This window comes from Anolis carolinensis, unplaced genomic scaffold (assembly GCF_035594765.1).
Source record: "Anolis carolinensis isolate JA03-04 unplaced genomic scaffold, rAnoCar3.1.pri scaffold_10, whole genome shotgun sequence".
Taxonomy (NCBI): Eukaryota; Metazoa; Chordata; class Lepidosauria; order Squamata; family Dactyloidae; genus Anolis; species Anolis carolinensis.
Window position 1 is genome coordinate 22,063,786 of NW_026943821.1, and position 14,607 is coordinate 22,078,392.

Sequence of the window (14,607 nt, forward strand, 5' to 3'; positions counted from 1 at the left end):
ACTGCTCTGTATATTAATCCTGTTATTCTTCTTGACTGTAGCTGTCTGTATCCAAATCCCGAAGAGACTTTCTAGTGCATGCAAACAGACACACACGCCGACGGTATATGAGAAGATCTTATAAAATATTTAAGTGTGTGGAGTGTGGAAATAGAATAATTTCTCCCTCTCAACACACCACCACCAGACTTTGGGGAATCGCACAGGGAAATTGCTTGGCAGCAACAGATTCAAAGGAGATGAAAGGATGTAATTCGTACAGTGATTAGCTTAAATTTAGAAGAGCACAAGACATGAAGTGCGGGGACGGTCTATCAAAGTCTAACAGCCAAAAAGGTTTAATTAAAAAGATGCATTTTTAAAAAAAAATCCTGTTTAGAGAATATGCTTTTTCTGCTTTTCTGCAAGCAAGGGATCTCTCTTTCCATTCCAATTTGCTTGTCAGCAACCCAGAAGAATCTGGCCAGCAACTGCTTGACATAGAGCCCAAAAGCTCTAAGAGACACTGGCAATAAGACAAATGAACCATAAGTTACTGAAGCACAAATGTTCTTGTTTACCTTGAAGAGTCTCATTTTGAGATTCTTACTATTTTATTTCCCTTTTTTAAAAATCAGGTAAATGTTTCCCCCCTTTCAAATTCTAAAATGAATTTAAAAACACGCGAAGGATGAAAAAAAGACTGTGCAAACTGTGACAGAAAAAGGCACTGCAACATATTTGATCACTGAAGTTTATTGTCATCTCTAATGCGCAAACATGTATTGCGGTAAAATTATTTCTTTTAAAAAATCACCCTCACAAGTCTGGAATGTCCCTCAAAACAATAGCATTCATTACAGGTTGTGAACATGCCGCTGTAACACAACTATTGCCCATCTCTCATGCCAAGCATTCTTCTAAACTGGCTGGATTACAGCTCCCATTGCTCTCCGTTAACATAGGCACTGGTTGCAGTGACCAGGGAGGATGGGAAGTGTAGTCCAGGAAACCTGGTGAATGGGGGCTGTTTGATTAGATCCTTCCATTCAGGGCTCCAGGGATTAAGGGCATTCAAAAATAGATACCTCTAGACTGGAAGACCTGACCTCCAGGCGATTATTTTAGAAGCCAGGTCACATGGTCCTGAGCTACACTGGGTGAAGGACACCCTTTCAACAGACTTCCCAATTGTTCTCAGTTGCTACTGAGTTTTAAGGAAAGGGTATTGATCTGTGTTCAAATAAATTTAACTGTTGAAACAAGACAGAGAGGTTAAAAGAATCTTATACACTGACCAAACAAATCAAGAAAGACCCAAAAGTAATCTCAGCATTTATGAATATCTAAAAAGCAGCTTTTCATGCTGTTCTCTTTATGCCATGCATGTTCGCACTTCCTAAAACTCATAGGCTGTCGTTGAATCTGAGATTTCTTTTGTAATGGGAGGAGGGCATTTTCTGAGTTTCCCTTTGTCATGGTTTAAATTTTTCACCTTACTTCCCTCTTGTTCTCTTCCTTTCATGTTCCCGATATATACTGTTCATTAGACTTTAGAACAAATAGAATGGATACCCTTTTAGGTGCAGTTGCATTCTGGATAGGGTTTCTTCTCTCTCTGTTTGCCTGTGCCTCCAAGTTTCCTGTTGACATTAGTTGCCAGTTCGTTTCCCTCCTCCTTCCCAGAGCCACCTTGCAGAGTCTTTCACATGGCTCTGAAAAATGAGCAAAGAAACTGAACTGGCTCCCTTCCCCGGTTCACACTGAACGCCTGCTTTTTGTCTTTTTCCAGAGTGAGAGAAAAACGACAAACGGCCTCTGCAGAGAGTGGAGCTTCTGCAATTTCGCACTGCTAAAATGGGAAAAACTAATTCCTGATCATTAATTAATCCTTTCCCCATCTCTATCCCCAATTTCCGAACAGCATGCACCTTTCCCAGCCTTTAGTAGATAACTAATGCTGATTTTTCCTGTTAGTCTCAACATAGTCTCACTGTTGTCTATAAGAGCAAAGTGTCATGCAGAAGAGGTCATTCTTAAATGAAAAAGAAGAGGCAATGCAGTATCCTTGATTCTGGGAGACCAAGATCCTAATCACCACGTCTCTTTGGGGACCTTGAGCAAGTCACACTCTCTCAACCTGAGAAGAAAACAAAGGCAAATCCCCTCTGAACAAATACTGCCAAGAAAATCCCACTTCACAACAACATCATGTTGAATCCCACGAGAAAGACAGGATATTAAATGAATAAATAAATAATACTAAAAAGAAGTTTTGCTGTTAAGGAGTTCTCTTCCATTCATAAGCTACAATGAAAATAATGCTGCAAGCTGCATTCCGGACATTTTGTGGGTATACTTTTCCCTCTCCCCAAAATAACTCCTGAAACTGATATCCCATTTTAGGCAATGGGAATGGATTTATATCTCTCCACGTCAGTTTTCGCAATTTGCAAAACTTTTGCTCTTCCATTTTTCCTCTGCATTCAAGCCACATATTGGGCAGGTGTCATAACAAGGACAACACTGATGCCTGTCAAGCCAAAGTTTCCGCCATCAATTTTCTACTGCAAATTGAAAGTACTGGAAGAATTAAAGAAACATTTTAAAAATCAAAATTATGTTTTGACTGCTGTTCAGAGAGTGCAGAATTAAGAGCTGAGGTTTTCCTCAAAGTCTGCCTAAAAGGTAACAATAATAAACAGGCTCCATCCTAGATGAAGAGGGCTAACAGCCAACATTCAGGATTTATTGTAACGGGTCCCTGGAGATCTCTCAGACTTGTCGGGGCACATGTCCTCCTCCTCCTCCTCCTCCCCCCCTCCTCTTTTAAAGGCCAAATTTAATTTGAAGGAAACCAGAGTATTGCTCTACTGCGCTGATTAAACTGTCAGACGCCATAAAATATATTACCATCGTAATTAAAACCGATGACACAATATGCATGCCAACTTTAAAAAGCCATGGGAAGGCAGCAACTGGTGGGGAGAACCTTTGATTCTTAAAGATAGTTGGGAAAAGCCAAATATTCCTAATAACATTTTCTTGGCAGCTGGTTTCCATTAAATTTTGAAGCTGTGTGTATTTTTTGTTTATTTGCATTTGTCTCTTTCCTTATCCCAGACAGTGAATTAAAGTAAGCTCTTTGTAGGATTGCTCTTAGACCTAGCTCAAGCAGAACCTGAATATTGCTTCTTAAAATGTTTGCTTTGGCCAATCTCCAAGGGAACAAGAGTCACCTAAATAAGGAGAAGAAATCAGGCTACATTGAGTGGCTTTCCCCGAGTCCCCGTTGGGGAGATGGTGGCGGGGTATAAATAAAGTTTTATTATTATTATTATTATTTCCTCATACCTTCTATTTGGAGCAGTGTCCCCTTTCCATCCTCAGCCTGAAAAGATCTCAGAACAAATTACATAGAACCATGACAAACAAGACACTTGGAACCCATGTGATCCCATTAAACCTTCTGTATACTGAAGATGAAGGACGTCTCAAAAATGATCTCAGAAGGAACAGAAGTTAAAACTAGATGATACTGAAATGCACTAATGCTTTTCGTATACCTGCTTTTCATAATTTTAAACAACAATTATGAAAGCCAGCATGCTGAGTACTAGACTATGACTCTAGAGACATGGTACAAATGGAAACCCACTGGGTGACTTCCTTGAGCAAGAGTCACTCTCTCTCAGCCTGAGAGGAAAACAAATGCAACACCTCTTTGAACAAATCTTGTAAAGAAACCCCAATTTGCCATAGGCTTACCATAAATCGAAGACATACAACAAAAAATGCAAGAGCAAGATAGGGAATGAGGATGAAGGCTACGCAATGCGGATTGTTTATGGTAATATTTTTCCTCCTATGCCCTGGTCCCAATTAAAAGTATGTTCCAAAAGCTTCTATTTGATCCAGAAGAGATGTTTGTGTCTCAGGGTGAATACAAAAATGTGAGTGTGTGTGTGTGGATGTTCATTAGGGTGAGCAACAGGAGAGGAAAGAGGAGTTATGCTCCCACTCCCGGAGTGTCAAGGCTCTAATTCTGATCTGGTTCGCTTCCTGCATCCTGCTTTTGCCATTTAGATGTTTTGAAAAGCAAAGAGTATGGGGGTATTGAATGGTATGGAAGTGTAACAAAGAAAAATGTAAAAGGCATTTCATTTATTAGCTGGCTCTGCTCTCAGGGGACCTGAACCGGGGACTTCACAATTTGTAGATGTTGTTGTCTTAGCAACTAATTCACTCACCTCCTCCCACCTCTCAGCTTGGAAGGAAAATTAACACTAAGAGGGAAGATAAAGGGAAACAAACAAAGGATGAGGAACAGGCAGCCAGGCAGTTTTCTACCATATAAGAAAGAGCTTTTTGCCTCTAGCTGTCTCTTTCTGTGAAAACAACCCACTGCAGGAGCTGCCCATAGAAATGCTAGAATACAACAGGAGCCATATTCCCCCTAAACGAGCTTTCCATGTTTTAAATCTTCTGAAAAAGCACTTCGCTCTGTCTCACCACCCTTAGAGGTATACTATATCTACAAAGGGAGCTGGGTGTGTTTAGCCTGCAGAAGTGAAGGTTGAGAGGAGACATTATCACTATGTTTAAATATTTGAAAGGATGTCAGAAGGAAAAGGAAGCAGGCTTGTTTTCTGCTGCTCTGGAGACTAGGATTCAATGGAGGAATGGGTTCAAAGTACAGGGAAGGAGATTCTACCTGAACCTTAGGAAGATGTTCTTGACCATATGACCTGTTCAACAGTGGAACTCTCTGCCTCGGAGTGTGATGGAAGTTCTTTCTTTGGAGGCTTTTAAAGAGAGACTGGATGGTCATCTGTCAGGGGTGCTTTGATTGTGCTTTTTCTGAGTTGGATTAAGTGATCCATGCGGACTCTTCCAACAAGAGGATTCTACTGATTCTATGAACAAGGAAGAGAGGGCTTTGGGGGCTCACCCAGACTCTAGAAATCGTCTTCGAAATGGGTTAAATTGGACCCTCTTTGCTATCCTTCCATAGTTAGATAGACCCTTCTACCTCAGAAGACCCTTAAGAGATTATTGTTTAAGGCAAAATGATCTTTCAAAATGTGCTGTATCTATATTGGTTGTTTTTTCTTTTCAAGTGACATGCTTTTAACTCTTTCCAATTCGATTGACAGTTTAATTGTATCTTAATTTCTGCATGACTTTTTAAAAAGCAGTATCTGCTTTAATGTTTGCAAGTTGACGTGCCCCCGACTGGGTAAAGAGTTTGCCTTTCTATCCAAACACATGTATCCAAACACATGAACTGCAAGTCTCTCTCAAGGTTTTCAAAAACCTCTGATTGGTGGCAGTGGGGGGTAGCACATAGTGCGGACACGTGACTGCGAAGCACTCCAACAAAAAATGAAGCAGGAAGCTTCACGCTGAGCCTCTCTCTGCTCACAGAACAAAGCCAAGACTGCTTGGATGTCCCTGAAAGAACGGCTCCAGAAACAGCCCTCACGGCCACAATTGAAAGGAAACATGCTTTTCAGCACCAAATGTTGATTTAATATAAGAGCTGTGTTTCAGGGGAAGAGGCATTGTAGTGCTTTTAAAACATACTCATGTACACAAGTATGCAATCCATGGTCAAAAGAAAAAAACAGATTATGAAACTGGGAAATGTATGTTAATCTCCATTGACTAACCTAGGACAAACAAACGAATATTAGAGTTGAACCTCGATTCCTAATCTTGGCTTTCCTAATTCTACTATTCACCACACTTTGCTCTTTCTGGTCCAAATTTCCAAACCTTTGCCAGCATCTGAGATGGAGCGTCCCTGAAATTACTAAATAACAACAATGTTTTACCCGCAGAAATCTCCAAATGGATACCTAGGCAACTCTGCCAACCTGTTATAATCTCAGGCATGACTCATATGCCAAAGCCAGGCCACACGGAATACAGTTATTTATTTGTGACAACCTTTCTCCAAACTTTCCACTTCTGTTTTATGTTATCATAGAGATGTATCGAGCAGAAAGAAAAGTAATCAGAAGCTGGAAGCAGAAGTCTGAATTTGTTGAGGGAATCCAGTCACATAAATGCCAAAACTCATTCAGGATTCAACTTTCTGACCAAAGGATGAGAACCTGAAGTATGGCAGAGCATTGTCACAGGGTGAGCTGAGAAAAGTGACAATCAAAAGCTGGTTGGAAGACCATGATTATATGAATCAAGCACTTTCACAGCAAAATACTTAAAGATACTTAAAGATTGGAAACAGAAATGTCTCTGTTTCAAGTGTCTACGTCTGAAGACTGTATTTTGGATCTGTAACTCGAAGATGAGTATGAACTACACTACAGGGCTGCTATAAAGAAAATAACAGAATTAATTGTGCTCTCAAATACACGCAGAGCAGGGCCACATTCCTGAAACCTTCGCTCACAAGTCACTGCTAACACTGAGAGGAAAGAAAAATTTATTTCACAGCACTAATTCACAAACATGCTGGTGTTTGAGAACAATGGGGGCTTTGAAAGACACCACATTGTAACAACTAGACAATATCCATTTGTCCAATATTCATGATCCTGGAGAAAGCAGTCCAGGGGTGGGGGGAGTACGAAAAAGACAAGAGTGTGACAATTTAGTATGCTAGCATAATTATTCTAACCAGGAAAAAATTCACACATTGACCACATGCAGGAAATGGCCACTTTTGTGATTTGCCTGGCACTTTAAATGGCAAACTGTATATAAACATTTAAATTAAAAGAAGGTTATGTATCTGTCAACACTTTCTACCATAGAAATCTTAAAATTTCAGGGTGCGAGGAGGGGAGAAAAAGAGAAAAGGTATTATGTTGTAAAAGCAAACCTGCTGTGCAGGGTATGCATGCTTTCTATCATGGCTCATATCTGTATCTGAACAGCCCCTGAAATACTATGGCCGTGGCTAAGAAACGAAAAAGGCAACTGTCTCTGATGCATAACTCTTAAAGCTCAGGGAACAGGAAACTAATCTCAGTGAAACAATGCAAACCGGCAGCAACATTCCCACCAAAAACACAATGATTACTGCTTACGCTCCTCAACCCTCTCCCGTAATATCCAACCAATAACAAACCCAGCATTTTAAGTCAACCATCTTATGTGTACCCCAAGCTGAAGATTAATGACTCACTTGCTGCACATCAGCTTAATCAAATTTCCCCCTTGCCAAATGTCAGAGATAGGAAAGGATAATTACAGAGACTAGAGCAACAGCCCAGGAGAAAAAGGGAGAGCTTTCACTAACTACTAATCCAATGAGATCAAATGCAACTATGTCAGTATAAGTGCTCCCTGTACTCTGTTTTTGTTTTTGCTTTTTTAATGTTCTAAACTTGCCAAATAGAAAGCTAGTTTTTTTTTTAAAGAGGGGGGGGGGGGGGTTGGAACAGCTCGGATAGGGAAGCAGGGAATTACCTGAGCATATTCATGTCCATGAAATTATTATTTTGTTTGGGCTTACTTATCCCACTATCTCTTCCCACTTTTATGAAAATTTCAATTATTTTCAATCAGAATAAAGTATATTCTTCTTTTCAGAACAATGTTTAAACACTGAGTGTTCCTTCCCACAAAAAGGCAAAATGTACATATAGAATAAAAACCATTTCACTTAAGGATGTTTTTCATGCTACTTTCTGAACAAATGATTAGGTTTAAAATGCACAGGTTGCATTAACTATGTCTGCACGCACTGTAGTATTCACTGCTTTTTCTTCCAAAACACACATGTTGTAGAAGGTAAAGTAGTCTTATGTGAAACAGCAGCAAATACTGTAATGAAACATACAAACATGACACTGTATAATGTGTGGTCGAAGGCTTTCATGGCTGGAATCCCTGGATTGCTGCGAGTTTTCCAGGCTGTATGGCCATGTTTCAGAAGCATTCTCTCCTGACATTGTTTTATACCCAAAGAAATGCACCATAACTCTTAGGAAATATACAAATCCATATTTAGAGCTTTGTATTTTACAAATGGGTAAGCCACAATATGAAACCTTAGGCACACAGATGGTCTAAACGAGTCCCGGAGAAAGGTGCCACCTTAACAAGACTTGGCTTAAAAAGCATGCCAAGTAGGAAGCTTCAATCACCTTAAACATGCTTTGGAAACTGCACGTGCTTAAAAGAAGATCAAGATGGGGTCAAGGTTCAGTACTACAGTATTTATAACATTGTATAAATACAGTAATTATATCACATTTCTGTAATTTGCAACTGCAATTCCATATAAATACAAAATGCGAAGATCCATGTCTATTTACTCATCCACACTGGCAGTTTGGAACCAGAAGGTCTTTCAAAGAGGTTTCAAATGAGGTTAAATATAACTTATATTTGTCCAATGGTATCCTAAAAAGTCTCAGATGGAGAATTAATTGTTAACTGTCACCTGTATAGGATGAGAGGGCATTGAGGCAGGCACACATGTAGAGCAAATGAAGATGGCCCAAACACCTGAGAGCTTTTGCTAGGACGTCTCCCAGTGTGTTCAGAGAGCTGGTGCCAAAGTTGTCTTCTAATCTCTTCTCCATGACCTTTGTGGACAGGCCCAGAACTCTATAAACAAACAAACAAATAAACAAAAACAGTAGAGTTGACCTTCAGGAAAAGATGAAGTTATCCCCTCCTCCCTCTTTCACATAGCCACACCTTCCACACATAAAAGTGCATACATAATTGGTGGTGGGGAGGGAGCAGTGTTCATGGTTTATCATTAAATGTATCTTTCACAAACCATAGAGGTATTGCAACTGTATCTTGGGGCCCAATTTTACTTCAGTCCAAAGAAGGCCATTTTGTGACCTATAAGATCTGCCAAACTTCAAATATTGGGAAACTATATGATGAGACATTGTCAGTCAATCCTCCATAGCATTTACCCACACAAGCCTCGAAAGCTGCTTTTTTGGCAATGCTTCGCTGAGAGCCAGCTGCTTTCATACATGAGAACAGTAAGCTCAGAAACAAGCCCACATTTGGTGACACTACTGCTTCCAAAAATACCCAATACAAGCAAACCTGCATTCCAAGCGAACACTGCCAACCCAATTATTTTTAAAAGGTGCAGTGTTGAGGGCTCACTACTTTGAAAACGTTCACTATTGCAGAGGCAGTAGCCAGCCAGTTCTACTTGGATATAAAAAAAATCAACAAATCATCTGCTAAGCAGGTGGAACTAAAAGGCACTGTTTGCTTATTTGCACTGCTTGGCACCAGTCAAAAAAACATCAAGGAAACAGGAGGCGAGCAGTTTCAGATGCAAAACCATTCCAAAGGACACATATCACATTACTATTGGTCAAGCAAACAGCAAGCCTTTCCACTCTTCCTGGTGAAAGGAAATTGATATTTGGACAAGAAACCAAACAGCAAATATGAAATATGAAGGGAAAGTGCATTTCAAAAGCTCTAACAACACTGCAGAGGACCCTAGCAATACACCTCCATTTGCATTGGAAGCCAGTAATGTTGAAAGACGCCTTACACAGCGTGTCTCATAAAACTCTGGCAATGAGATCAGCCTATACATAGCATGTGATTTCATGCTCATGCAGGAGCTGATGCTGCTGTGTAAATCTTTGCAAAATCATCTTTAAAGTCTCAGGAAAAGATCAAAGTTCAGCTCAGTCAGCTGCAGATATGTAAGCTTGTTTACACGGAACAATGAATAATGTTTGGATCCAGAAGTAGCTAAACTGGATGTTTAGCTACTTCTAAACAACACAGACAGAGGTGAGATGAAGTGTGGATTATTAATGTAAAGGGGACGCTACTTTTAAAGATGTTGACCAAATACTTTAGGACAGGGGAGTGAATGTTTAAGTACTTCAATAATATAAAGTTTGTTATGACAACATGTGATCTTTTTGTTGTTAGAAAAAAAGTCTTTGGTTTTCAAAATAATGGGAGAAAAATGTGATTGGGAACAGATGCTGAAAACACCCACATCAAGTAAAAAACAACAAAAGAACTGTAAAATAACATTTTTCTGTTAGCCTTCAGAACAAGACTACTAAATATGTGAATGCATTGGGTGCACACATGGATCTGATGAGGTGGACTGTGTCCTAAAAATTATGCAATAGTCTGTCTTATCTTTAAGGAATCACAAGACCTGCCTTTGTTTTTAATGCATGTAGCACACTTGTTTTCTTTCTTAAATAGCAATAGATAAGACTGGGATCAAAGGGAGGTGATTTAGCCTTCACTGTGTTCCCACTTTGAGTGAATAACAGCTTCTGATAGGAACAGGAAATTCGTTTGGAGCTCCTGAATGCATTGTGGTTTGCTGTTCGTGCGAAGCCGCTATGTGTGTAGGAGCTTGACTTATTCCTGACAGAAGAAGCTAAACACTCATTGAATAGCTTCCCCAAACAGGAGTAAATTAAGAACGGCTTTTTATATTGTAATTTGCTCCCAATGTAGTCCCTAAACTAACCACTGTACTCAATGCTGAACCAGGGACACTGTTAAATGTGTTTACTGAAAAGTATTTCATACAGTTTAGCAGTAAAGTATTTGCTTTCAGTCAGCTGTCAAAATATAATTTATTCATATAGAATAAAGTAATGTACTGGAAGATGAGAAAGTACCTAGAAGTATGTCTCATTCAGCAGAAATAAACTTCTAACTAGTTTAATTTACAGTAATTGATTAAGCAGACTCATTTCTATACACCTTTTTAAAGCTTGAGCCAAATATCTAAAAGCTTTTAGGAAAATGCTCACAATACAAACACTTATTGCTACCCACTTCATTCACTCTGTTATCTTTTCTCATTATTGTTGCTCAATAGCTTCTTCCGCAACTGCTAAGCTCATGATCAAACAAATGTGACTGGCTGTTAACAATGCAAAAATGACACGACACCAAATCCTTAAGCAAGGGACTTAATAGCATTCATGGAAATACAGTGTTCCCTCACTACTTCGCAGTTCACTTTTCACGGATTCGCTGTTTCACAATTTTTCAATAAACTCTAAAAGACTATTATAAATCATTAAAAATTACAATTTACAGCATAAGGAAGGGAGGAAGGAGAAGCCAAAGGGAGAGAAAAGGAGCCCAAGTGGCAACGGGAGGAGGAGGCAATTTATTAACACACGATTGGTTGATAAAGACTTAAAATAGTGTATACTTTATAGCTACCAAAATAATGTATAAATGTTAAAATAAATATAGTGTCCCTACTTCGCGGATTTTCACTTATTGCGGGTGGTCCTGGAACCTAACCCCCGCGATAAGTGAGGGAACACTGTACTACAGTTTGCTAGAAGGTGCTAAGCAAAACCAAAGTAGTATTTTTATGGCCACTGAAGATTCCTCAACTAGCAAAAAACTTTATTTGTAAAGCCTATCACAACATTTCAAGCATATGTAATGGGAGCCACACTTTTTATACTCATAATGTCTACTTTCAGAGTTCCAGAAACAAATTACAATCAGCCCTCCACATTTACTGGGGTTATGGGCACAAGACTTCACTGAAAATGAAAAACACACAAAAAGACATTGCTATTTTCTTTCTCTGAGATAACACCGCTCTAGAAATATTTAGATCTTCCAGAACATCCCTATGGTCAACATTTACTGAAAGCTGACTGTAGAATCACATGGGAGGGCTTAGCAATTCAATGAGAGGTTTTTCTCTAGAAATCTCTAGATCCCCGAGCATGACCAGAGGAAATGGACTACATTGTTACATCGGGGGACCTAGAGATTACGAGAGAAAACAAATCTGCAAAAATCAAAACCTCAATGGTGGAGAGACAACTGTACAATGAAAGGAACACTTCCACTATAGTTCTGTGAATTACAATTACAATTCAAGGTGAAGCTCCTCATTACAGAAAGTAAGCTCAGAGCAGCAACTCATACAGAGCCACAGCAGTCAACCTCATGGAGGAAATCTGCTGCATCTCTACATCAGGAGCAGATGGCTTGCCCAATCCATCCTCAGTGAAGAATAGAAATTCAGTTTCTAATAGGAACCCTGCCTACACACCATGAACCTGTCAGGTATGTAACATGAAGCAATTAAGAAAGCAACTAATTAGTTGTTCAGAGAGGGAACAATCTCAGCAAATTCTTGCTCAAATCCAGTGCCAGATTTAACAAAATCTCCCTCTGCACAAAGCTTAATTGCAGGGTTACAAGGTGCGCAGGAGAGGAGCAATAAACAATTCACAGGTTATAAGGGGAGTATTAAACGACAACACTTACAATCAGAGACAAAATATAACATTCAAGTGACTCAATATCCAGTCCTTAAAACTAGGACACAACAGAGTCTTGGCGCACAATAAACTACACCTCCTTCCCTTATTGATGCTTCATTGTCAACAAGGTCAGGTTCAGATAACAAGCCTCCATGCTAACCAGTTTAATGCAATTTGTTCCCATCATAAGGCAAGACACCATATGAGACCAGAACTTATTCATCTGGCATACAGAAACCAAATGAAGTGGCAGTTCACTATACCCAACGTGAGCCAATAGGAAATATTCCCCAAGGCATCAGGCTAGTTTTGGGGCTGACCTCCAAGAAAGGGTTCATGTTTTTTAAAAGCAGAAGAAACTGGTAATACCCAAAGAAGCAAATTAAAAACAAAATATGACGTTCAGTGTAAGAGGTTTGATGCTGTAAATGTTTAGATCAGATCTGTAGCAGAGAAACCATCTTTTTTAACACTGTGAGACTTAGAAGAAAGTAGTGGGGTGTTACAACTGCTGAACCCCAAAGTGAAACCTGGACAGAGCAACAGCTCTTAATTCAAAACACTCTTACGTTGGGATGCTCTTAAGTTAAGGTTCCACTGTATACACAGATACTGTATATATCATATACACACATATATCAGACGAATAAGCGCATGCATATTATATACAGGCACACATATAGCACACACTGCATATACCATATATACACACTCACATATGCACACACATACTGTATATATTATACACATACATATACACATACAGTATATATGATACATATATATACACACGCGCATGCATACACACATATATATACATACACACATATATCATACACATATGCGCACACTGTATACATCATATGCTTAATTTTTTATAATTGTGCATGTCTCTTGTCTATTGTTGTGTTTTATATTGCTATTGTTTTTATTTGGGCTTGGCCCCATGTAAGCTGCCCTGAGTCCCCTTTGGGGAGATAGAGGCGGGGTATAAAAATAAAGTTATTACAGTAGAGTCTCGCTTATCCAACATTCAGTTATCCAACGTTCTGGATTATCCAACGCATTTTTGTAGTCAATGTTTTCAATACATCGTGATATTTTGGTGCTAAATTCGTAAAAACAGTAATTACTACATAGCATTACTGCGTATTGAACTACTTTTTCTGTCAAATTTGTTGTCTAACATGATGTTTTGGTGGTTCATTTGTAAAATTATAATCTAACTTGATGTTTAATATGCTTTTCCTTAATCCCTCCTTATTATCCAACATATTTGCTTATCCAACATTCTGCCGGCCCATTTATGTTGGATAAGTGAGACTCTACTGTATTATTATTATATCCACACATATATATCATACATTTATGCACACGTGTATCAACACATATCATATATACATACACATATATCACACAAATATACTCACACATATTGTATATATCATATATATATACACACATACATTCACATACAGTATATATCACATATATATGCACGCAGGTATGCATGCACACATCATATATACATACACACATATATCACACTAAAACATATACATATCTATATATATAAAAGAGTGATGGCATCAGGACAGCGGACAAAACAACAAAACTACAGGCCCCCCAACCTCAAAATTTGACAACACATCATTCACGGCTCTAGGTTGATACAACAAAAAGAAAAGAAAAATAAAGTCCTAATTAGAGGGAGAGGAATAATAGTTTTTATCCAATTGCTGCCAGTTTGAAGGCTAAGCTCCGCCCACTTGGTCTTCTAGCAACCTACTCAGCCCAGGGGACAGGCACAGTTATGCCTCACTTAGGCCTCTTCCACAGATTATCAGATTTTAACGGGATTATATGGCAGTGTAGACTCAAGGCCCTTCCACACAGCTTTATAGCCCATTTAGAATCTTATATTATCTGCTTTGAACTGGATTATCTTGGCTCCACACTGCCATATTATCCACTTCAGTGTGCATACTAAACATAAAGACAACCATACAACAGACATTCAATACCACCACTACCTCAACAATTTCTCACCAACACCACCAGACAACGCCACAGCAATGCGTGGCCGGGCACAGCTAGTATCATATATGTGTACACACATATGCACGTACACATATCTCACACATATATATGTACGCACATATACATATATAATACACATATATCCTATATACATACACATACATCATGCATACAAATATATGCACACACACATATCACATCCATACATATACACACGTATATATAATACACGCACAATATAATAATTACTGTACGATCAATGCATTCGACTCCCTTCCTGGCTGAGAGGCGGGGCAGGCCCCTCCTTCCCTTCCCTGCAAGAAGGCCCTAACGTGGAAGC

The 14,607-nt window shown here is 39.1% G+C and overlaps 1 protein-coding gene across 3 annotated transcripts in view; it reads right to left on the reverse strand.

Annotated features, from left to right (window-relative positions):
• Positions 1-14,607, reverse strand: part of kiaa0319l (KIAA0319 like) — a 55,757-nt gene that overhangs the window by 40,800 nt on the left and 350 nt on the right. For 2 of the 3 annotated variants that reach the window (XM_008117896.3, XM_008117897.3), the window contains exon 2: positions 8,399-8,565. The exons of the other annotated variant lie outside the window; for it this stretch is intronic. In XM_008117896.3, the coding sequence (XP_008116103.2) occupies positions 8,399-8,540 (142 nt within the window). In that variant the 5' untranslated portion in view covers positions 8,541-8,565. The remainder of the gene's footprint in view (positions 1-8,398; positions 8,566-14,607) is intronic. 3 annotated transcript variants of the gene reach the window in all.